The sequence below is a fragment of the Abrus precatorius genome, unplaced genomic scaffold (assembly GCF_003935025.1).
Source record: "Abrus precatorius isolate BTA unplaced genomic scaffold, Abrus_2018 Scaffold4, whole genome shotgun sequence".
Classification (NCBI taxonomy): Eukaryota; Viridiplantae; Streptophyta; class Magnoliopsida; order Fabales; family Fabaceae; genus Abrus; species Abrus precatorius.
The window spans coordinates 62,842-87,467 of record NW_020874384.1 but is presented as its reverse complement, the minus strand read 5'-3'; the positions used below and the strand labels follow the sequence as shown (position 1 = coordinate 87,467).

Here is a 24,626-nt window from a genome sequence, read left to right as displayed (position 1 = left end):
CAGAACGCTGTGAATGGAACTGATATATAGAGAAGAAAAGACAGAAGACAAACGGTAACGGTGGAACGAGGTTCGTTGGTCGTTGTGAATGGGCGGTTATTTAACGGACGTTAATTTGTTGACAGCACCGTTGAAAACGCCGACCAATACACACGTTGGGAACTTTGCTTTCGAACATTCTTGGCTGCTTAGCTGTTACGTTCCACTTTCTTCATTGTTTTATATGCAATTAAGTCAGATTCCGTACTAAGTAATGAGTGTGTTGAAATCATGCAAAATATTTTTTTAACACAAATTTGACATTTTTGAAATTGATTCTCTGTTGGATATTTTTTTATGTATAAAAAATTTAAAAGTTATAATTGCCGTGCTATTATAAAAAAATTTGTAAGCTGAAAATACATGAATTAAACTCTTATTATTATATTGCACTTCAAATAAAATAGATTGTAAATCTGGTTTCGTTTACTTATTATATAATCACAAATTTAAACAAAATTTGACCATGTCCCTACGCGGGTGAGATGATGCCTCCACAAATTTTCATGCATTCATATTGGTGTCTCAATAAAATTAAAATGTTTCGATGACCATATCAAACTCAAGTACATGATAAGGATAGGGATGGATATTAACGTCGTGATGCTGATATTTATCTTCCTATTTTTTTTATATTCACATATAAATATATATATACACAAATAGACTCTTGAAAGTTTTCCATTAAAGCGTATGAAAAACAATTCTCCATCCTACTACATGTTGGTATATATATGCTTGCACTTTTTGGGTACTTTTTTAAATTAAAAATATGTTTGAAAAAGTTTAATATTTAATAAATAAGCTTTTTGAAATTAAGTGCCTTTTATAATTTTTCGTATTATTTTAAATTTTGAAAAAAGAAAGCACTTTTAAAAGCTTGTCTTTTTTTGTTATGTAATTATTTTTCTTTTTTCACTTATAAAAAAAGCCTTTTTAAATTTTTTTTCATAAAAGACTTGTTTTTGAAATTGAAAAAAAATACTTCGAATCTAAATTAATCAAAACTAAAATTTTGAACAAGGCATCTAACCCATTTGGAATTTAAATTTTTTTTCACATTTTATTCAAGATGCACCATAAGTTAACTTGATCAGTTCATTATTTCTTGTTACTAGGTTGTTTTGTTGAACACTTTTCTTTAGTTTTCTGTTAGAAATTAAACTTGAAGACAAATCTAAATTAAATACTACATTATTAAGAAGACAAATTTAAGTTAAACTTTTCTTTATCATAAAAAAAAGATAAATTTAAGTTGAGTTCTTCTTCATTATAAAAGAAGACAAGTCCAAATTAAAATCTTCAACAGTATAAAAGAAGACAAATTTAATTTGAAGTTGTTTTGCTTAATTATTAAGTGAGATGGCTTCCTCCAAACTTTATAAGCAGGGAATGCTATGAAATATGGAGTTTCATTATGAAATAGTTTATTACTTAGCTTTTGTTATGAGAGATTTGTGTTTGAGAGAAGCTCTAGCGAGTTTTCTTATAGTTGTTTGAGTGTGTAATTAGCTATTAGCAAAGTCAAAGTTCTATTGAATGTATTGATTTTTTTAATAGAAAAATTATTCCTTGAGTATTCATCTTTGTCACAACAACAATGATATTTCAACTAGGCAATTTATTTTAATTGCCAACATCTGGTATTAGAGCTTTGTTGATCCAAAATGGCATAAGTTCAAGCATAGGAGCAAACCAAATTCAACAAGCACAAGGAGTCATCTTCAAATTCGATGGTAGATTAGCTATGTGGAAACGCTTGATGAAGCTATATCTAAGAACTAGTGGTTATGGAGAAATTGTAGAGAAAGGTTATGCTGAACCAAAAGAAGAAGAACAATCAAAAGTTAATAAGCAGCAGATAGAAAAAGATCAACTCAATGAAAAGGCTTTATTCTTAATATGTCAATATGTGAAGTTGTCTGTTCTTGAGAAAATTATCCATGCTAAAACAGTAAAAGAGGCATGCGAAATTTTGCTCAAAACATATGAAAGAGTTGACCCAGTCAAACAAACAAGGTTGCAAGGCTTGAAACCTTAGTTTGAGCTGATGGAGCAAAGCAGAGAAGAAAGCATTCGTGATTATTTTTTACGAATGGACAAACTTGTCAACGAAATGAAAAACAACGGTGATGATATAAAAGAGAAAGAAGTCATGGAGAAAGTTCTACGTACGTTGTCACCTCGTTTTGATTATGTCATAGCAACTATTGAAGAAGCAAAAGATCTCAACATAATAACTCTAAATAATTTGCAAGTATCTTTAGTCTTAATGCAAATCTCATATTCAGTACCATAACTGTAATAAGTATAGTCACTATAGTCAAGAATGTCATGCTAAAGGATTGAATATTACAGAAAGTCACGCTCGAGTTGCAGAAAGAATGAAGGAATGAAAATGGTGCTTACAACAAGTCACGCAGTAGCTGATAAAATGACAACCAATGGTTGTTAGATACAGGGTGTAGTAATCATCTAAGCGAGAAAAAAAAAAGAACTATTTTCTGATTTTGATGAAAGCTACCATACTTCAATCATACTTAGTGATAACACAAATCTTGAAGTCTTAGGAAAAGGAAAGATTGCTATTAGATTGAAAGATAGATCTTTGAATTATATTTATGATACATTCTACACTCATGGTATATGACAGAATCTCCTAAGTGTGGGAGAACTTGCTAAAAAAGGCTATGATTTAAAATTCAACAAGAAAGGTTGCACCATAAATAATGTTGAGATGGACCTACTAGCAATGACAAACATGTCAAGAAATCTTTTATTTTCTATGAACATCAAGTATGATACTGGTTTATGTTGCAAAACTATAGTTGTTGATGAAAATTGGCTTTAGCATATGCGGTTTGGACATTTCAACTTTGAAAACATCAAGTTTCTTACAAATAAAAAATGGGTTACTGGCTTGCCCATTATTCAAGCTCTTGATCAACTATGTGAAGCTTGTGTAGTTGGTAAAAAGCACTGAGATTCTTTTCCTAAAGGACGTGCTTGGAGAGCTACAAAACCACTTAAGCTGGTGCACTCTAATTTATGTTATGTTAAAATTCCATCCAATGGAGATAACAAATACTTTATTACTTTCATTGATGATTTTAGTATAAAGGCGTGGGTATATTTTGTGAAAAATAAATCTGATGCTTGTAATACTGTTAAAAGTTTTATGTCATATGTTGAAAGATGAAGTGGTTATAATCTGAAAGCGTTGAGAACTATAGGGGTACAGAGTATATAGTTTGTGATGATTTCCTAAGAAAACAGGGAGTTAAATATCAGATGACTGCAAGATACACTCCTCAACAAAATGGAGTGACAAAAAGAAAGAATAGAATCATCATAGACATGGTTAGAAACATGCTACATTGCAAGAAATTACTAAAGAGTTTTTAAGCTGAAGCAGTGACCTATGCAGTTTACATCTTAAATAGATGTTCAGTTGAAAGTGTATGTGATAAAACTCAAAAGCTAAATCTCAGTCACTTGAAAGTTTTTGGTTGTATTGCTTATGCACATGTTCCTGATCAACTAAGAAAGAAGCTCGATAACAAGGCAGAAAAATGCGTCTTTGTAAGTTACAATGAAGAAACAAAAGCTTACAAGTTGTATAATTCAGAAACCCAAAAGATAATCATTAGTCGTGATGTTACCTTTAATGAAGATGCCGTGGGACTGGACAAAAAAAGAAAAAGAGTTGGTGCCTGTACCAGTAACTATAAATGAAGAAATACAACCAGATAATAAAGAATCACTAACAGGTACTGATAGATCTGATGAATCAACATCAAATTCACCACCTAGTAGATATCTACAAAAAGAGTGACGTCCACCTTATCACTTGCAAGATTATGAAGTTGGTAGAGATGATGATTCGAAAGATAGGGAGGAAGAAGTTACCTATTATGCCTTATTTGCAGACTGTGATCCAATGACATATGAGAAAGTAACTAATGATGATTGTTGGATTAAACCAATGGATGAAGAAATTTATGCAATTGAGAAGAATGATACTTGGGAGTTAACAACACTTTCAAAAGGGAAGAAGCCAATAGGTGTCAAATGGGTGTATAAAACAAAGTTCAAACCAAAAGGAGAGGTAGATCGTTTCAAAGCTTGATTGGTAGCAAAAGGGTATAAACAAAAATTTGTCATTGATTATTTTGAAGTATTTGCTTCGGTGGCTAAATTGGACACGGTACGTATGATTCCTTCTCTTGTAGCTTAAAATAAATGGAAGATTTATCAGATGGATGTCAAGTCTGCCTTCTTGAATAGTATACTTGAAGAAGAAGTTTATGTTGAGCAACCACCAAGCTATCAACAACAAAAAGAGGAAGACAAGGTTTACAAGTTGAAGAAAGCATTATATGGATTGAAACAAGCACCTAGAGCTTGGTACACACGTATTGATACATACTTCATCAACAATTTATAGAAGTCCATATAAGCATGTCTTATATGTAAAAACAAATAAGGTTGGAGATATAATTATTGTTTGTCTGTACGTAGATGATTAATCTTCACTGGCAATAATTTAAAATTGTTGACTAAATTCAAAGAGAATATGTGTACTCAGTTTGAAACGATAGATTTAGGTCTAATGTCTTATTTTCTGGGCATTGATGTGAAATAGACAAATGATGAAATTTTTATCTCTCGAAAGAAATATGCAACAGATATTTTGAAGAAATTCAAGATGGAGGCATGCAAACCAATACTAACACCAGTTGAAGAAAGATTGAAGCTTGCAAAAGAAAGTGGTGCAAATCTTGTTAATTCAACAAATTTTAAAATGTTAGTGAGAAGTCTCAAGTACTTGACAGCATCAAGACCTTACATAGTTTACGGAGTTGGGGTCATAAGCAAATTCATGGAATCACTAAGACAATCTCATTGGCAAGCTGCAAAGAGAATCTTGAGGTATGTTAAAGAAACAGTTGATGAAGGTATATTGTATTCAAATTCTACCAAGCCAGAGTTAATTGGATACATCGATAGAGATTGAGCAGGTGAAACTGAGACTCGAGAAAGCACTTCAGGTTATGCATTTGATCTTGTTACAGGTTTATTTTCTTGTTCATCCAAGAAACAAGTTGTTGTTCTTTCAATGGCAGAAGCAGAGTATATTGTAGCAACAAATTGTGCTACTCAAGCAATTTGGTTTCAGAGACTATTAAGTGATTTGTAACATCAACAAGATGGTCCAACAAAAATATTTTGTGACAATAAATCGATTGCATTAACAAAGAATTCAGTCTTTCATGGTCACGACAAATATATTGATATCAAGCATCACTACATTTGTGATTTGATTAGAGATGGAGAAATTATGGTGGAATATTGCAATACAGAAAATCAAGTTACAGATATCTTCACAAAGCCACTCAAAGTAAATTTGTTCTTGAAATTAAAGAATATGCTTAGAATGATTAAATCAAGTTTAAGAGAGAATGTTAGAAATTAAACTTGAAGACAAATCTAAATTAAATACTACATTATTAAGAAGACACATCTAAGTTGAACACTTCTTCATTATAAAAGAAGATAAATCCAAGTTAAACTTTTTTTCATTATAAAAGAAGACAAGTTTAAATTGAACTCTTCAACATCATAAAGGAAAACAAATTCAATTTGAAGTTGTTTTACTTAATTATTAAGTAAGATGACTTCCTCCAAATTCTATAAATAGGGAATACTATAGAATACAGAGTTTCATTGTGAAATAGTTTATTACTTAACTTTTGTTATGAGAGATTTGTGTTTGAGAGAAACTATAGCGAGTTTTCTTGTAGTTGTTTTAGTGTGTAATTGACTATTAACAAAGCTAAAATTCTATTAAATGTATTGATTTTTTAATAGAAAAATTATTCATTGAGTATTTATCTTTATCACAACAACGATATTTTAACTAGACAATTTATTTTAATTACCAACATTTTCTAAGCAACATATAATATAAATAAGTAGTAATTAGTTAGTAGCGATACATGTTAGACATCCATTCTCAAGGGATGTAATATAAGTTCTTAACTTTTAAATCTCAGTTAACTATTAAAAATATATATTTTATGTCATTTGAAAAAATATATTAAACTTTTCAAATTAAATTTTTAAAATAAGTATCACTAATTTATTATTATTTTTGTTTTTAGTGTTAATATATTAAATTATATACTTTATTAATTTATTCAAAAACTTTCTTTAATAGGCTTACATAAAGTCATATATTTTAATAAAAAAATTTAACTTATGAATTAATTTAAAATAAAATTATATAAAAAATTATGGAGGAATAAAATGAACAATTAAAAAATATTTCTTTTAATTTTGAAAAAGTGCTTGACAGTATTTGCATATAAAAAACTAATAATAAAATAATAAAATGATTATATGTATAAAAATTAAATTTTAGCAGTAACAAAATAACTAGGACAAAAAATGCATCTATTCATCTAATTTGATTTTCTTTTGTTTTTAAAAAATTTAAATTATTTTTTAATATTTAAATATAATTCAAAATTATTTTATTCATTATATTGTTTTTGTTAATTTTTTTGTGTATACACAGAGATATCGTTTTAGAGAAAAATGTTTCTCTTTTTCTCTCCTATTTTGTGTATTTGTGTGAGGAGAAGATAATAAAAAAATGAAAAATAAATTAATTAAAGAACAAAAGGTATATCTAATTAAGTCTAAACCGCTGAATTAATTAATTAAGAATATCACACATCGCATCCAATTCTTTTTTCTTTAAATATAAATAATTTTGTTTGACGGCACATAATATGTAGTATTCTTTTTCAAAGGTTGGTATCTGATTCCAAAACGCAGAAATAGTCACAGTCACAGTTACTGTGTTCCCATGGCCATCAAGTGAGAGAGAGGCACACTGATTTTGACCCTTCTTGCGTTGCTCCCTCTCATACCCTTTGATCGCATGTTGTTTCCTCCATTTCAATTCCATGTTCCCGACATGGGGGAATAAAGAAACATAGTACTTTGTTTTCTTTTAAAGTTAGTGCTGATTCTTTTTAAAAGTGCTAGCACATTGGAATTTTGATTATCAGGCCCCAGGAACAGTGAATGGTATATTGGGTAGGAATTCATTTTAAGTGTATAATAAGAAAAAGTGTTGATAGTGCAACTGGAATGTAAAAAATACTAGTAAAATTTGAACTATGTGTAATTTCTATATATTACAAAGTATAGGCATTTTTTTTATCTGCAAAAGAAGAATATATTAGGTTAATTAAAAAAAAAAACTACAATTTGTTTCTATATTTAAAGTTCTATTTTCATTCTAGAGAATCTAGACTTTGAATTCCTCCGAAGTTTCTGAAACTATTTTAAACTCCGAATGTTAATTAACACAATATAGTTGTTGAACAATTCTTTCATGATACATATTTTAAGGATTATTTTAAAGTATAATAACTTTGAGAACATGAATGATTTGCATTAGTTAATTTTCATCAGAGGATGTGCAAAATAGCAAATCATGATTCGAGTTTTCGATGAAAAGTGTCTACGCTTAATATTTGACCATATCTCAAGCAAGATTACCTTTGAGAAACGAAAAATTAATAATAATGCTTTGGTTTTGAATTTATATATCATACATTTTATGCTATCATCTAATTTAATCCCATTTTATTACAACATGAAATAGTACAATTATGACAACAACTCTCAAAGAGATCAAATATTTATAGTTTATGTGATGGCGCATGATTAAATAATAACGTGCCTTGACATTATATTAAAAAATAAAATTAAAACTAAACCGTGCATTAATATGGATTATCCATGACCCAAAAAGACAATATTACATAAATGCTTGTAAAAACCGAAATAAAGAATGTTGGCAAAATTAGCTAAACCTTCTTTAGAATTTGTGTTTTGGTAGAAATTTTCCCTTTTTTGTCGTAATTTTCCTTTGATCTTTTTGGGTCGATAATTTACCTTTTGATTGAAAGCAAGAAACGTGTGAAAGAACGGTGTTGTGTTTTTCGTCAACTAAAGAACGGTGGTTGATAGATGTTGACTAGGCCCAATATAGTGGAGAAAGAAAGAGCAGCCCAACACTGTTATGTAAAGCCCAATATTCAAAAACACCACAGGTATTGACAAAAAGAAAAAAAGCAAAGTTTCGTCGTGTAACCATTTTTTTTTCTTCAAAATTAAAGGTAAACAACCCATATGCAACTCCTGTTAATCTTGTCGTAAGTATTTGTATTTATTTTTAAAAATTTAAGATTTAAACAATAAGAAGTTTATAATAATAATAAAAAAAAAACAATAAGAAGTTTAAGTCAAGTACGATTTACAAGATTATAATTGGTTATCCAATGAAAAACCATTGTACACGTTATCAGAAAATATATGAAAAAAAAAATTGTATTAGGGTAAACATTATTTTTTTCTCTATTTCAACAAAGCAACACACACACACACACACACTACGAAATCAAATATAAAACAAGTAACTTCTGCTATATATACCTTTTAATTCACGCAAAAGAAAAAAGAAAAGAAAACTATTTTATGCTAAAGCAAAGTTGCAAAGGTTATGATGAACCAAAATTGAAGTGGAGTGTGGAGGCACATATCACAATAGCACATGCCCCTACTTGTATTTGTGAATCACATGGCTCCCAGACCTGACTTGGGCCTACAAAGTTCAGCGTATTCTGCTTCCTTCAAGCTCATGCAATGACATGGCTGCAATCTTTACCTTCAAGTTACTTATGTATGTGCCTAGCCACTACAATGGATATAAGGTCATATATCTTAACTCCACTGTTCTAACAATAATTGCATACCTCAATTTGTTTCACTTTATCCCTAGATATATAAGACACTCAATGGGTAAAGTTAAAAAGTAACATATGATTGATCCAATACTTGCTCATTCCAATGCTAATCACTACCTCAACAATGCATTAGCTCTTGGTTTAGTCCAAGCATCATATATATTATATAATGTTGTCATGTTCTTTTTTGCTCTTCAAAGTGGTAGAAATGCTAGCTCCGTAACTTCTTACCAACCTCTATTTCTTTTTAACAAACAGCACCTTATTTATATCCTCACCCATTCTTTATAGATTAAAAAACAGAAAAACAAAAGTGATAAAATAAAATAAAATGTCCAATAAGACGTGCGCACCAGCAAGAAGAACTATGGCTGCAATCCAACGAGAAGTTGCTGCGTGTCCTGAAAATCTTTGCATTTTAAAATCATAAAATCTTTGTTCATGCAGAGCAACAAAGAAAATGTTGATATATAGAAAGCAGGTTTGATTGATGGAATAGCCAACCGAACATATATATAGTTTTAAAATATTGGCGTTAGTTTGTGGGAAAGGTAACAACTATTGCAGTGGAATGTTTGCAAATTTCAATTTGTGAATGACTATTATTAAAAATAACATCTACGAATTCTATAGTACGTTAAACTCAACCCTAAGAAGATACAAACACAAGGGAAAAAATAGAAGAAAAATTCTGACACTAAGTGTTAGAATACGTGATAAAAGAAGTGTCCATTTTATTTTTCATTAAGGAACGGGGTTGAATATTAATTTTAATTAACGTCACAAGAATATATCAAAGTCATTTTCATGAAGGTCAGAGGTGGGCTTCACTTTGTTTTCTTCCCAAAATTAAATTCTTGCTTGGATTCATCTCTTCCCTTTATTTCATATCACATTTGGTCCTTTAGGTGTGTTAGGTTGACAGATGGAGTTGATCACTTGTGTTCTCATTTTCCCGAACCTATAAGTCGCCAAAACCAACTAACTCAGTCATATATATATGCATAACAAATTAAAATTCTTATATAGTAATATGATTAAACGGCTGTATAAAAATATTTGAATTAAATTGTAAAAATAAATGTGAACCGAGTATTAGACAAAAAAAAGTGTCAACAGGATATCATAACTCTGTCTTTGTACAAAGATCTTAAATTAAGAATCATCATCATGGCATGGGGACGAGAAGGAAGATAACAACAATCAGAATTTGATATTAATTTTATAACAAAAATCAAACTTGATATCATGAGGATGTTGGCATTTGAACATAACAATGTACGTTACTTCTCTAGATGGATAACGCATACACACATAAACTTTGGTGCGCTTTGTTTACAACGTGGAGCCAGCAATTGCTGTACAGAAGAAAAAGCAATGATGTGGTCCTTCAACAAATGATCAAGTTTGAATCTATGACCAGTGAGGGACCCACGTGTCCAGCTTGTTCAAACATCCCTTGCAAGTATGTGTGTGTGTGTGTGTGTGTTGTTCAGTGCACTTTTTTGCTTTTGTTCACCGTGTAACTGCTGTGTGACTCAACCTTCATCAGATTCTTGAATTCTTCTCTCTCAGCTTCTTTGTTGGATTCTCCGTCACATTTGCTGCCCCTTTTGATCCCTTCTCACTACTACACTTAGTTTTTGAAGTTGTTGTATTTGAAGTCTTGCTCCCATAGTGACTGTCTCAGGCTTACCTGTGTTATTGTTTTGTTTTTTTTCCTTATTTTTTATGAACTGGTAAGTTTATGGTACAACGTGTTACATGCTTTTTCCAGAACATGTTTACTTTTTGGCCAACCGTTATTGCTGTCAATGTTTTGATCTGTCTGGCTATGTTCCAGTAAAGTGTGTTTTGTGTTTGTGTTGCTTCATAGCTTGATGACTTTGTTCTCTCTCTCTCTCTCTCTCTCTCTCTTTCTTGTATGTCCTTGTTTGGTTGCCAAGAGTTATTCTTTTTATAAAGTTGAGTTCTTTGCATTTGGTTCAATGCTTTATTTTGTTGACTTTTTGGGTATATTAATGGGTTGATGAGGTAAATAACTCATTTATTCTTTTACAATTGTGAAGGGTAGATTTAAACACAGTAATAATGCTAAGCTCTAGCTTTAATTTTATAAACAGTGATTGTGATTAATTATGAATGATGTATGCTACTGACCATTTAGTTTTCATTATAATGAATCAAGATCAACTATCACTAATGCAATGTTTTTAACCATGAACCTTTTTGCAGGCTTCTCAATGGATTGGATGATCAATAGATAATAGCAAAGCAGGGAAGAGGAGATGAAAGAGGAGTCATTAGGATTAATTATTGGGGTTTCCATTGGTGTGGTTATTGGAATTGTTCTGGCAATTTTTGCATTCATCTGCCATAGGTACCATAGGAAGCGTTCACAGATAGGCAATAGCAGTTCTAGAAGGGCTGCTACCTTACCCATTCGAACAAATGGTGCTGATTCTTGTACTATTCTATCAGACTCAACCATAGGTCCAGAATCACCCATAAAGTCAGGGAGGAATGGCATGCCCTTTTGGCTTGATGGGTTTAAGAAGAGTAGCATGATCCCAGCATCTGGACTACCAGAATATGCATACAAGTATGAGTTTCTTATGTGATGTTGCATTAATTTGACTTTCTTCTTTTGTTTTGGGATGAGCCTATTTTAGTATGCAAGAGATTAAGGATAATGTTTTCTGTTTGCCTTTTTATGATTAAACTTGCGTGCCTCATGAATCATGATCTGCATACTCTGAAGAGAAATAGATTTAGGTTATTATGTTGAAAGTTGAAACACTTAAATGTCAGACATCGAAACAATGGAAAAATTGCCTTTAAAACCTTAGTTTTACTAGAATATTTAAGCTCTAAACTTGTCAAAATTGATGGATGATTGCTTGTAGGAATGTGGCTTTTTGATTCATGCTTGGTATGCCTCTACTACACAAATGCATGCAAATCTTTAAGTTTTATAACATAAATATCTTGTTTTGGAAATGTGCAAAATTTCACCCCCAAATTGTTACTAAGAGTGAAATTTGAAATGTTTCAGCCCAATGAACAGACTGCGTTTTGCATTTTTTTTTACCATTGAATGTTTTGTTTATGCTTCAGGGATTTGCAGAAGGCAACACATAATTTTACCACAATCATAGGACAAGGTGCATTTGGTCCTGTTTATAAAGCTCAGATGTCTACTGGTGAGACTGTTGCAGTAAAGGTTCTTGCAACTAATTCTAAGCAAGGGGAAAAAGAATTTCACACAGAGGTCAGTTACCAATGTCATTTACCACTACTTTGGCCACACCACTGATAGAATTATGATGTGTTTCATAACATAAATTTCAGTTAACTGCGAAAAAACTATGAGTTCAGACTGCTGACGAAAATATTAGAGTCATCATTGATGTGAATAAGTATTGATGTTTAAGTATCATTTTGGAAATTTAGAATATTAAGAACATGACTATTGTCATATCCTAAATTGGAAAAATATTTTCACTTGAGTATTAATCTGCGCTACACTTACAGATAAATAGTTAGAAACTAGGCATGTTTACATTTTACTGAAGTTATTGACTCTTGGAGCAACTGGTGATATAGCAGTTTTACAGTTCTTTTCATATACATCAATTTTCTATACGGTCTTTCATTTTCACTCCCGAGTAATTTAAATCTTTAATTTTAACCTTTTATGTTACACTTTTTCTCAGGTTATGTTGTTGGGTAGGTTACACCATAGAAATCTGGTGAATTTAGTTGGATATTGTGCAGAAAAGGGGCAACATATGCTTGTATATGTCTACATGAGCAAGGGTAGCTTGGCTTCCCACTTGTATAGTAAGTCATCTTTCTATCTTTCTACTTGACACGGATAAATGTTTTTCTTTTCAAACTTTTGTCCCTGAATTTGTTCATGGAAATATGTATCTGCAAGCAAATTTATTCACATTCTTTTGCTCTACATCCTTAAACTCCTTCCCCTTCTCTAGACCAAAAAGTTAAGTAACTTCAAAATATCAATGAAATGAAAGGATAATATTTGCTCAGTCATTCATATAAGTTTGGCATATTATATTTATCTATATAAAATCAATGCATTTGGTATATTGCACGGGCAATAGTAGATTGAACAATATTTTTTCTTGTTTCTATATTAAGGTGCTGTGAATGAAGCACTGTCCTGGAATTTGAGGGTTCACGTAGCCTTAGATGTAGCAAGAGGCTTGGAGTACCTTCATGATGGGGTAAGTTTCCATGTGATCTGAACCAATCTAATTATTAGTTGTACATTGTTATGATTGCATGTATTGTACGGTCACTTCAGGCAGTTCCTCCTGTTATCCATAGAGATATCAAATCTTCCAATATTCTGTTGGACCAATCTATGCGAGCCAGGGTATGTCCTTGTTACAATGTTACTCATCATCTTTATTACAAAAAATACTACTATTGATCACATGTATAAGAAATACTTACTAGTATTTCTTTTAATTATAAAAAATAAAAATTTATTTTCAAATTCACGAATTATTAATGTTTTTTTATATCTTTATTTATTGTAAAATTTATGTTAATGAGACACTCATTATTCATATAAGTAAATATATTAATAATCTAATAAATATAAATCACCAATTTAGTTATACTATGATTAGTATTTTTAAAATATAATGTAAATTTATGGCTGAAACAAGCAGGTTGCTGATTTTGGACTTTCAAGAGAGGAGATGGTGGATAAACATGCAGCTATTCGAGGTACATTTGGTTATCTTGATCCAGAGTATGTATCTTCAGGGACGTTCACAAAGAAAAGTGATGTATACAGTTTTGGGGTGTTGCTCTTTGAAATTATAGCTGGCAGAAACCCCCAGCAGGGTCTTATGGAATACGTTGAGCTTGTAAGATCTCTTTTCAATCCATCATAGCTATACTCAAGATAATGGAGGTGGTGATTTTGGGAGATATATAATGCATATCCATACCAAAACAAGTTAATTTTCTAAACAAATCTATCAGGGTCATGCTAATTGGTAACTTAAGGATACCACTTGAAAGACATTTAATACCCTTCATAAAGTGACGATTTTTTTATTCAAACGTGGAAGGTAAAGTTGGCATGTGATTTCAATCCACTTCCAGTTAAAATAAATAAAAAACCAACTACTATTCGGTATCATTTTTTTTCAGTATCGTTAGGTACTGTTTAACATTTTTCTTACTCTCTAATTGTATACACACATTCCAAAAATACATCTAAAAGGTAAAGGAGAAAACTAATTGTCCACCAAAAATGTTCGAATAAGCATTTTTTTTATTAACTATTTGACAAGTGTACTTGTTGAAATTGTCATGACTTAAAGGTCAAGAAAGAAAACATGTCAAAGTTAAAACTAGTTGTTGCCTTTGTCCACTTAACACATTATGGATAATTCATTTTCTAAGCTAATGAATGCTATTGATGGATCATTATAGGCCGCAATGAATATCGATGGAAAAGATGGGTGGGAGGAAATTGTGGATTCTCGCCTTGATGGAAACTTTGATGTAAAAGAACTCAATGAAGTGGCATCCCTTGCCTACAAATGCATCAATCATGCCCCAAGAAAACGCCCTTCTATGAGGGACATAGTTCAAGTGTTAACAAGGATCCTTAAGTCAAGTCACCATGGAAATCATCACAAGAACTCCTTATCAGCTTTAACAGATGAAGTTTACATTGATGCTGATCAGCCAGAGACCAAGATTTCTGCTACTGACCATAGAAGAGAAGAATCTATGGATAGTGTATTAAACTCGTGTGAAGTTTAGAATATGGTTTTACCTTCACCTGATTTTTATTTTCTATTTTTTGCTACATTTCATTTTTGGATTTTGCATTTGGATGTACATAGTTCTGGTTGTGTAACATGTTCCTCCCATTTTTTTCTCTTACATTGGTTATATTGTCTTGCACAAATGATACTCCAAAATTTGTATATTAGTACTTTAACTAGTGAAAGATGAGTCAAAAGAAAGACAACTTTCCTATTAACTTGCTATACATTCAATTTCACACACCTGTAACAATTTACTTATCATAAAATTTACACACAAAAATTGCATAACATATAAAAATGAAAACAAACTCTCTAAATTGGTCTTAATTAAAATTAGGGTGCAACTACATTAATTCTCTGAAATGATTTAGAAAATTTAACAAGAATAAAATATATTGCTGAAATTGATACAACTTTTAATATATATATAAATTCATGATTATTAAACGATGAATCTAAACATACCCTAAAATAATTTACAACACTTTAAAATTCAGATAACAAAAAGAAAAGGGCCGAAGAATATGTATACATGAACTAGTCCAAAACATGTCAAAACAATACTTTTCTGGGTTAATCAACAGCGTTATGGGCCCTAACTTTGTTACAACTTTAAATTAGCTGATCTTAACTATTATGAGGACCCAAACACAATGAGTGTGAACAACTACACCGAATTATCTTTGGATTCGGGAAATATGGCATGGGGCATCTTTTTATGAGGTCACTCATGGCTCTATATAAGGAGGAGACCTTTCATCAATACGCATATTCTACTAACTCCATTTACATTAAGACTATGTGAGGTGGGTAAATCACACACATCAAAAAACTTAATTTTAATTAAAAAATTACATAAAATACTATAACTAAGTTTTATGCATTAATTTATCCATCTTTCCAACGTGCCGCTGGCCCTGCCACATGAAAAAAATAGGCATACCCTTAAGAGTGGAATCCAACCAAACATTACTTAATCCACCCTAATCCCTACGACATCATGCATAATTGTAAAATTGGATCCACTACATAGACTTCTAAAATAATAAAAAAGTGTAGCTTAATAGACTATAACCAGTTGAAAAATAAAAGCTTAGTGCATTTTAAATAAGAAAGAGTAGAAAGGGTCCATTAGGCTTTAGCGACATTGCAACATCTTTATTGTTTAATACTATAATTCATAGAAGTTCATATGCAACTGATCTTCCAATTCAACAACCCTCTTTGTTGCTTCTAAGGTAAAACTAGCATGTTCAGCACAACAAAGTTCCCCGAGATATTCTTGTACAAGTGAGATGTTGTTGGCAACGCCCTTCATAGTACTGTTTCAGTAATACACAGGGAATTACCATAAGAGTAGTGATGGAAAGATAGTAAGGTAATGACTGTTAGATGTGTTTATAGTCTTTATCTATATCATAAATTTGTCCAACAATGCCAGGTGTCATTCAGCCGTTCATTTCTTTTTGGTTCGGTGACATTTTTGTTTTTGTGTTGGAGATGATGGGCATTCAGAATTGACTGTTGATTTTGCACATGTTTTGTGTCTTGTTTGTTGTTTCATTCTTATATAACAATTTCTCTAGATTGTAAGCTCTTGGATGCATAACTTTCAATTAGTTACATGACAGTATTTTTTATATATTTAATAGAAGCAATGAATTATTTTTCCTTCAAATTTCGCTTTCTCTTCAGCCAGTTTCATCCCCTCAAAAGTAATGAAGATTTGAATCCTATTCTCTTAACATGAAAGTTGGTACTTAGCTTTCAGTAAGTGAAAATCAAGATCTTTAATATTTCTCTTCATATATATATATATATATATGGGTAACACAAAAGTTTACAATACATCAATGCCGACAATGGTTTTGGACATTTTCAATTGTTGTTGTCGGATGAAAGATATGGATGAACCGTTTGTGAGTACAATATTCCTATACAACAATATCATTGTTTGGCAATAAACGGTTCAACAGTCAACAATGCTATACTAAAAGTTCAATTCATGCTCACGGTCCAGCTAGATAAGGTTTTCTCTATATCTTAATCCAAACATTTTTCATCTAGAACTCAATTCATTTTCTGCCTTCTTCAGACCTAAGCGGAAAATTGTAATATATATTTTATTTTATAAATTTAAAAATGATTATTAGTCTGCTTCCCAGAATTTAGAAATCCAATTCTCTCATCCTGTTTCCTTTCCACCAAACATGAGTTAGATATGACAAGGCTTGACCTACCCAATATTATTATAGTTCACTTGATCATATAAAATTGACATTTGAAGAAGCCTAATCTCTTTTTTCTTTCCTTTCCAAATTTGTCTCTTCTTACTCTTGTCCTGATTGCAATATAATTCCTTCGAAATTCTCTATTGTTCGGTGTAGCCGGGCATTCACAAATCCTCTGAGAGATCCCTAAATCAGTTCACTAGCACTAACCTATTGTGATTATAGTATGTACAAATCTGGGTTTTGCATCTTTTTTTTTTTAAGAATGTGATAATTTTATTTTAAATGAGGAGAAAATGCAAGTTCCTAAATTTATATTAATTCATGTGAGATGTTATGAAGCAATTTCATATTTCACAGGCAAGAAGTTTTTTAGTGCTTTTAGAATATGAAAAACCACTTAGCTTGTAAATATATACAAGCAGTGTTAGACTATTTTAAATGGATTAATGGATTATCCAACAAATAAAAATCTATTACAAAATTTGTTTTTTGGTGAATGAAAAAACCCATAAAACAATGAGAAATTAGGACAAATTACATTGGCATCCCTTGAGATTAGGGATGACAATGGGTAAAGTACCCGATGGGCACCCGCAAAATTTACCCACAATGGGTAGGGTATTTACCCGCTATACGAGTACGGGTATGGGTGTGGGTAAAAACCCGCAAATTTTAATGGGGATGGGTGCGGGTATGGGTATCTAAGTACCCACCCCGCCCCATACCCGCATATATATATATATATATGCTTGAACTTTATTCTACAATTATGAATTGAATTTTTGTATTATTATATTACTTATGTGAAGTTATATAAGATTAATATAAAAATATATTTAATAATAAAGTAAACCAAAAAATTTATTTTGGTTTATATTTTTAATAGAAAAATTTATTTACTATTTTATATCATTTAATTAGGCTAACACAATTTAATTATTACATAATTAATATGAGATTGACTTTTTTTTAAATATTATTTATATATGACACACATAAAATATTTTTTACACAAATATTTTTGTTAATAAAATCATATTGATGTTTAAATCATAAAGTGAATGATAAATAATAAATATATTATAAATATTTTATAAATTTTACAATCACCTACTATTACTGTAAACTTATTATTTATTAATAATATTTAAATTTTATTTTTATATTTTAATTTAAAATAATATTTTTCTATGCAACATATGTATTACAAGCACAACTATAATCTATTGAATCTAAATAATATTATTCTTACTATTTATTCACATTCAAAGAAGTTTTTGAAAAGATATAAATATAAAAAATTATTGTTAATTTTTATTTGTTAATTTTTTTAAGATAAAAAAGTATAATTTTTTTAATATACATGTATATTTCTTTATTATAAAATTTTATTGTAACTATTTATCTTTTATTTAAATTCTTTTTTTTAAATTTATATACATTATAAATATTTAATTCACTAAAATAATTTTTCAAAAATTTATATTTTTGATAAAATACTTTCGTATAGTATATGAGTTAAAAAATACTAGTATTAATATATATATATATATATATTAATTATATTATATTATTTTAATTAAATCTATTATTTTTCTTACAATTTCAAATTCAAAAGTTAAAAAAAATATTTTATGTATCAACTTTCTATTGTTAGTATTGAACTTCTCTACTCTAACTCTATTCTCATTCTCAATGTCTGTCTCACTAAAACTTAATAACTATGAAATGTTATTCATTAGAGTTAGTTGTTAATGCCGTCACAAGAGGTTACTAAGTGATCCCACACGAAGGGGACAACCATTATACAGATTTATTTCATTGTCGTTCTGACATTACCAATCAATCAAATCTCACACAAGATAGGATTACCACTGACAAATAACTTGTGTGTTTAGTTTTGCTTATTGTTTCTAAGAATTTTAGTTTAGAAAATTATTATATTAAGATACATTTAACATTTATGATCTTTGAATATTTATTTTTTATCTATATTTGTACCTTGTTCGATAATTACATATTGAATTTTTGTATTATTATGCTACTTATGTGAAATTATATAAACATATTTTTCTTTATAAATTTTTTTTTCTCAAACAAGCGCGGGTAATGGGTACAAGACGGGTATGTGAGTACCCAGAGGGTACGGGTACGGGGATTAATGTTCATACCCACGCGGGTATGGGGATGGGTACTGTAGTACCCTACCCATTGCCATCCCTACTTGAGATTTGAAAAAAATTTACTCAATATCTCATTTTTTTCATTAATTGATTCATATAACTACATAATAAATTAAGAGTAATTTGTGCAACCGAGAGAGGTATACATAGTTATATTCTTGCATAAATTAAGAAAAAATTGTGTAAAAAAAAATCAAATAAAATTTTGCCCTCAAAAAATGTCAATGAAGTTTGTCCAAAAAATTAATTACAGCCATACATAAGAGCATCATCAACAGAAAAACTCATATAAGTAGGAAAAAGTAATTAACTAAAGTAAAAAATATATTAACATCTTTTTAAAAAATATTACATATAAAAAAAAGGTGGGGCCATAGTTCCCTAAAACATAAGTAGCTATTCTCCTGTCTATAACCTCATTTATAACCTTTAAAAACTTTATAAATCTAATTATGATTAAAAAAAAAAAAGTAATGCCCATAATTCATATTGAAGTACCAAGGAATTCTGTCACGAATTGAAGTCCTGTAAATAACCTGGACACATACATTACTTTCATAATAACATTTCAACCACATGCAAACTTGTCAATTACTATATATGATCATATGATATCACAAAGGAGAAGCTACACATTGAACGAATGTTATGGTGACAGATAATTATTTTTCTCACTCTAAAAGCATATAAATATTTTTCCTTGAGAATTACAATCCTGTATATAACTGGGACATATGCAGTAAGTTCAAAACATTTGGCAAACGTGCATGGCAGCACAACAGCAACAATATAATTTGTTTTCTTATCTGTCATCATACCAAATCCACAAACCATAAAAAAACTTAGATATACACTATGCATGTCTAGATTATTCCACTCTATTTTATTTATAGCACATACCCACCTGCGTGCTAGATGCTTGCCTACTATTATAGTAAAACGTTATTCTATATTAAAGATTCTCCTCACAAATACCCTAAAATAGAGCAAGAATATATTTTTATAACTTTTTTTCATTTAATTCTTGAACTAATCTCTTATAAGCGAATTAGATTCTATCCAGTTTTAATGTTCGGTGATCCATAAATGTCTGGTTTTACCTTGAAAAAAACCTCAGTTAAAATAAGAACATTGTTATCATTCTCCTATTAGAGAGAGAATCATTAGTTCAAAAACACTATGATAGACTAAGCTCTTCATATAAAAGGTTCCATCAAGGTGGTTTTGTTTGGTGGATATTTTGGTAGTAGTGAGTAAAGGAAATGGAGGAAGCACTGAAGATAGGGAAATGCAATGGTGAAGTTGCTCCTTCTGCCAAATACTGCGTTACAGGGGCCACAGGGTATATTGGTTCATGGCTGGTTGAGGCTCTTCTTGAAAGAGGCTGCACGGTTCATGCTACTGTAAGAGATCCTGGTTAGTATTCTAATAGACTAATACCCTTTTCCTCTTTTATTCTTTTTATATCCCTTTTTGTTATTCAAACTAGTATAAGATAAAGAAATATATATATATAGGAACAAAGAAAATATTGATTTTAACATAAGTTATGATATAGCATTTATATTTTACTAGTCCTTCCTTTCAATCATCAATATTTTTCTAGCTATTTCCATGATCATTTTTGTAGTAACAAAGTTTTGACAACCATTGTAAAGTTGAGTCTGCAGAAGCCATTTTTTCAACTTCAAATATAGATATATAATTTTCTTCTAAATTCTATTTTCTTCTTTGGGGAGAGGGTTTCAGGGAATAGACAGTCTTGCTAAATTTTCAAAGGATTTTATTATATAATCAAAGTTCAGAGTCTAAACTATGAAATCTGGACAGAGTCACATAAGGATATTTCTTAGGCCTATCTTTAGGTATTTTCAATGAGACTAACATTTGGATATTGATAACTTCATGATTTGAATTATTGGCATTGTAAGTTTATTTGTGCTGGCAGTTTACGCACTCTGTAACTGACCTACTGAATTTAGTTCATAAGGATGTTTAATTGGTGGGGGGAAAATGTGTAAGTTCAATATATGAGAATTAATCATAGAAGACTTAAGAATTTAAAAGGTGGTGTAAACAGATTTTTATAAAGTGTTAATATTTATTTTTATATGATATCATATATTTATCACTTTTATTTTTTCTCATTCCATCTCTCTGGATATATACAATTAGGATGGTGTCTATAGGAATATTTTCAAAAAAATAAATTTGATGTAACCAGAAAATGATGTAAAGAAAGTGACTTCTCGAATTCAAAAGGCCAAAGTTCCAGGGTATGCTATTTTAGCTCATTTTCCATCTTACCATGTTTGTGTGACGGTGCCATATCAACTGCAAGATCCATACATGTATCGTCAATATCGTCATATCTCTGTCACGGGAGATTCTGGAAAATTAATTTCAACTTTTTGCTATTAATGTGTCGATTTGCGTTAAAAAGTCTATAAATTATATTTATTTCAACATTTTTAGTGATAAATTTTATATTAATTTAATTATTAAAAATAAATACAAATCTAAACACACTAATTGTGTACGTTACGTATTTGAAATGTAATTCACCTTAGAATCTTTTTTCAAAATAAAAGTAAGCCCATTTGTTCAAACATAAAAAAAGTAATTTATGATGCATCCTTTTTAAAATTCTTAAATTATTTGTTTAGTTTCTAATGTAATACTAAATAATTTCTTGAAGTTTTATTCTTTTATAACTATTATAAAATTTTTAAACACGTATTTAACTGAAAGAATTCCTTAAACCACACACACACAATTTGTCCTTAATATCATATTACCCATGCAGAAGGATTAAATATTGTTGGACTATTTTGAGCCACTAAAGGGACTTATTGGACCCTATAAGCCCATTAATGCCTAATTGTTTTTCTTATTGTTATACTTTAATTTGTATGAGATTATGGTCCTCTAAACCTGAATAATTAGTCCTCTTAATTTTGCATTGTTTATATTAAGTCTCTTAAACATGTGTAAAATTAGCTTCATTCATAAAATTTGATTGGGCTTCCTCAATAATGTACTAATTACGCATCTAATAAAATCATATGAATTTCTAACAGTGGCATAATACATGTGGGAAAACATCGAGCTATGGAAATAATTCTCTCATGTCAACTATTGACATGGTTTACCCTCACCATTGTATATATTATTTATTTATATTGCTTTAGACTAATGTAGGTGTTTTACGTTAATCAAAGATCTATATCCTTTTCTCAGGATATTATACTTTGTGATCTTCCTTTCTATAAGACATTCAATTTTAAGAAGAAAACAAAATAAAAATAACACATTAAATGACGAGTAGACAAATTCATCTTTCCTTGCAACACAATGATTTGCCAAAGTTTTATAGAACAGCAGAAGGGTATTCCATTATAATTAACAGTGAATATTGTACATATGCTTGATTTTTTGTAATAAAAAATATGTAATAATTATGATAATTGTTCACTTTTTTTTGTTTGTTTGAATGTAACAGCAAAGTCATTGCACCTCCTTTCATTGTGGAAAGGTGGTGACAAATTGAGATTTTTCCAAGCAGATTTACATGAAGAAGGAAGCTTCGATGAGGCTGTAAAGGGATGTGATGGTGTGTTTCATGTAGCTGCTTCAATGGAATTCAATGTTAGTGAGAAAGAAAACACTGGTAATGCCATTAATGTTGCTTTGAGTGAATCATACATACACAACATGGACTTGAGTTTGAATTTTGAGGAATGGTAACTGAGACATAGTCCTTGTATTGAACTTGCAGAGGCCTTTGTGCAAGAAAATATCATTGCACCTGCAATCAAAGGAACCATAAACCTTCTCAAGTCTTGTTTGAAATCCAATTCTGTGAAAAGGGTTGTTTTTACATCTTCCATAAGTACCATTACTGCCAAGGACAGTAATGGGAAGTGGAAGCCTATTGTTGATGAATCTTGCCAAATCCATCCAGATAATGTGTGGAATACTAAAACAAGTGGATGGGTAAGTAGTGCTTTTTCTAGTTGTTCACTTGCATTGTATATAAAATTGGTTCCTTTCCTTAAGCACTTTTTCTGTTGAGGCAGGTTTATGCACTTTCAAAGCTTCTCACAGAAGAAGCGGCAGTTAAATTTGCAAAGGAGAATGGCCTTGATCTTGTGTCAGTCATAACAAGCACTGTTGCAGGCCCCTTCTTCACTTCTAATGTACCAACAAGTGTTAAAGTTCTATTGTCACCATTAACAGGTGATTTTATCATCAATCTACACGTTATTCATAGAGAGAGAGAGAGAGAGAGAGAGAGAGAGAAGCTAAGTTGTCTCGAGAAGAAAATGTGTGATCCACTTACTGTGTTTTATGTCTATAAATGTGTTTGAAATGAAAGCATATTACTAAATAAATAAGTATTAAAATTAAATATATTTTTCAATAACTTTTGTTGAGATCATTTCAACTATAGACATGACTTAATTAGAGTTTAAAAAGATTAAGACAATCCTCACTTTACAAGTTAGCTTTTAGGTTGAGTTTGGCTTAAACTCAAATTTAAGATGGTAGCAAAACCTATCGTAAATTTGATATTGAGCTAACCTTCACTATAAAATAAAAAAGCCTGGCCTTACAAGTTTTCCTAATTGAACTTACTTGATCCCACAACTTTGCCAGTGCAGTATAAAAAAAATAGTTCTATAATCTTCACGCTCTAAATGTTCAATTTTGGACATGAAAGAATGCGTTCAGATTCTACATTGAATATAGATATAGCTACATGCACTAAGCACAAAATTAAGAACTTCCAATTAATTCCTGAATTTTGGTCTTACAAATGGCCATCAACCCGTGTGAACTTTTGTTCTTTTATGCTGCCAATTGCATGCGTGAACTCGAGTATCTTTTATGCCATGTTCCCCAAAAATTTTGTACCTCCATGCTTCAATGTGCATCATAAAGTACAAACAATACAGCATTATACATTTAGACTTGTGTGCTTAAAATTCTACATGAGTTAATATACTTTTGAATTTTCATTCGACCATTTGACATTTGTTGACTATATTGGTCATATGTGAAGGTGAAACTGAATACTTCAAGATATTATCTGCTGTGAATGCACGAATGGGATCAATTGCTTTAGTTCACATTGAAGATATATGCAGTGCCCACATATTCCTAATGGAGCAAACCAAAGCAGAAGGTCGATACATATGTAGTAGCCAAAGTTGTACATTGTCAAACTTGGCTACTCTTCTTACCAAAGAGTATTCTTGTTCAAATTTGAAAAGGTAACGTTCTTCCCTTCTATGAGTAGACTCATTTTCATATAGATTCTTTTAGATTTTTGGTACATATGGCTTATTTTATTCCTACAATTATTGCAGGAAGACCAAGAAAAATTATGACCAAGTTCCTTCTGAGATTTCATCAAAGAAGCTAAACGATTTGGGTTTTAGTTACAAGCATGACCTTGAAGATATAGTTCATCAAACAATTACGTGCTGTCTAGATTATGGTTATTTACCTCCTGTTTAG

General features: G+C 30.4%; 2 protein-coding genes across 4 annotated transcripts; both read left to right on the top strand.

Moving 5' to 3' along the window:
• The first annotated feature begins 10,512 nt into the window (after positions 1-10,512).
• Positions 10,513-18,894, top strand: LOC113865503 (calcium/calmodulin-regulated receptor-like kinase 1). 3 transcript variants are annotated; one of them, XM_027500104.1, is made up of 9 exons: positions 10,513-10,603; positions 11,100-11,466; positions 11,982-12,135; positions 12,581-12,707; positions 13,029-13,114; positions 13,195-13,266; positions 13,568-13,768; positions 14,343-14,652; positions 18,869-18,894. In XM_027500104.1, the coding sequence occupies exons 2-9, from the start codon at positions 11,153-11,155 to the stop codon at positions 18,892-18,894; spliced, it is 1,290 nt and encodes a 429-aa protein (XP_027355905.1). In that variant the 5' UTR covers positions 10,513-10,603; positions 11,100-11,152. The 3 variants fall into 3 exon arrangements, with proteins under 3 accessions (XP_027355905.1, XP_027355903.1, XP_027355904.1); XM_027500102.1 differs by lacking the exon at positions 18,869-18,894 and having other exon boundaries at positions 14,343-14,678; XM_027500103.1 differs by lacking the exons at positions 10,513-10,603; positions 18,869-18,894 and adding an exon at positions 10,886-10,898 and having other exon boundaries at positions 14,343-14,678.
• Positions 18,895-20,362: 1,468 nt separating this feature from the next.
• Positions 20,363-24,626, top strand: LOC113865505 (putative anthocyanidin reductase). The gene is made up of 6 exons (XM_027500105.1): positions 20,363-20,519; positions 22,606-22,773; positions 22,882-23,099; positions 23,183-23,342; positions 24,169-24,379; positions 24,476-24,626. Exons 1-6 carry the CDS (start codon positions 20,366-20,368, stop codon positions 24,624-24,626), a joined length of 1,062 nt encoding a protein of 353 aa, XP_027355906.1. The 5' UTR covers positions 20,363-20,365.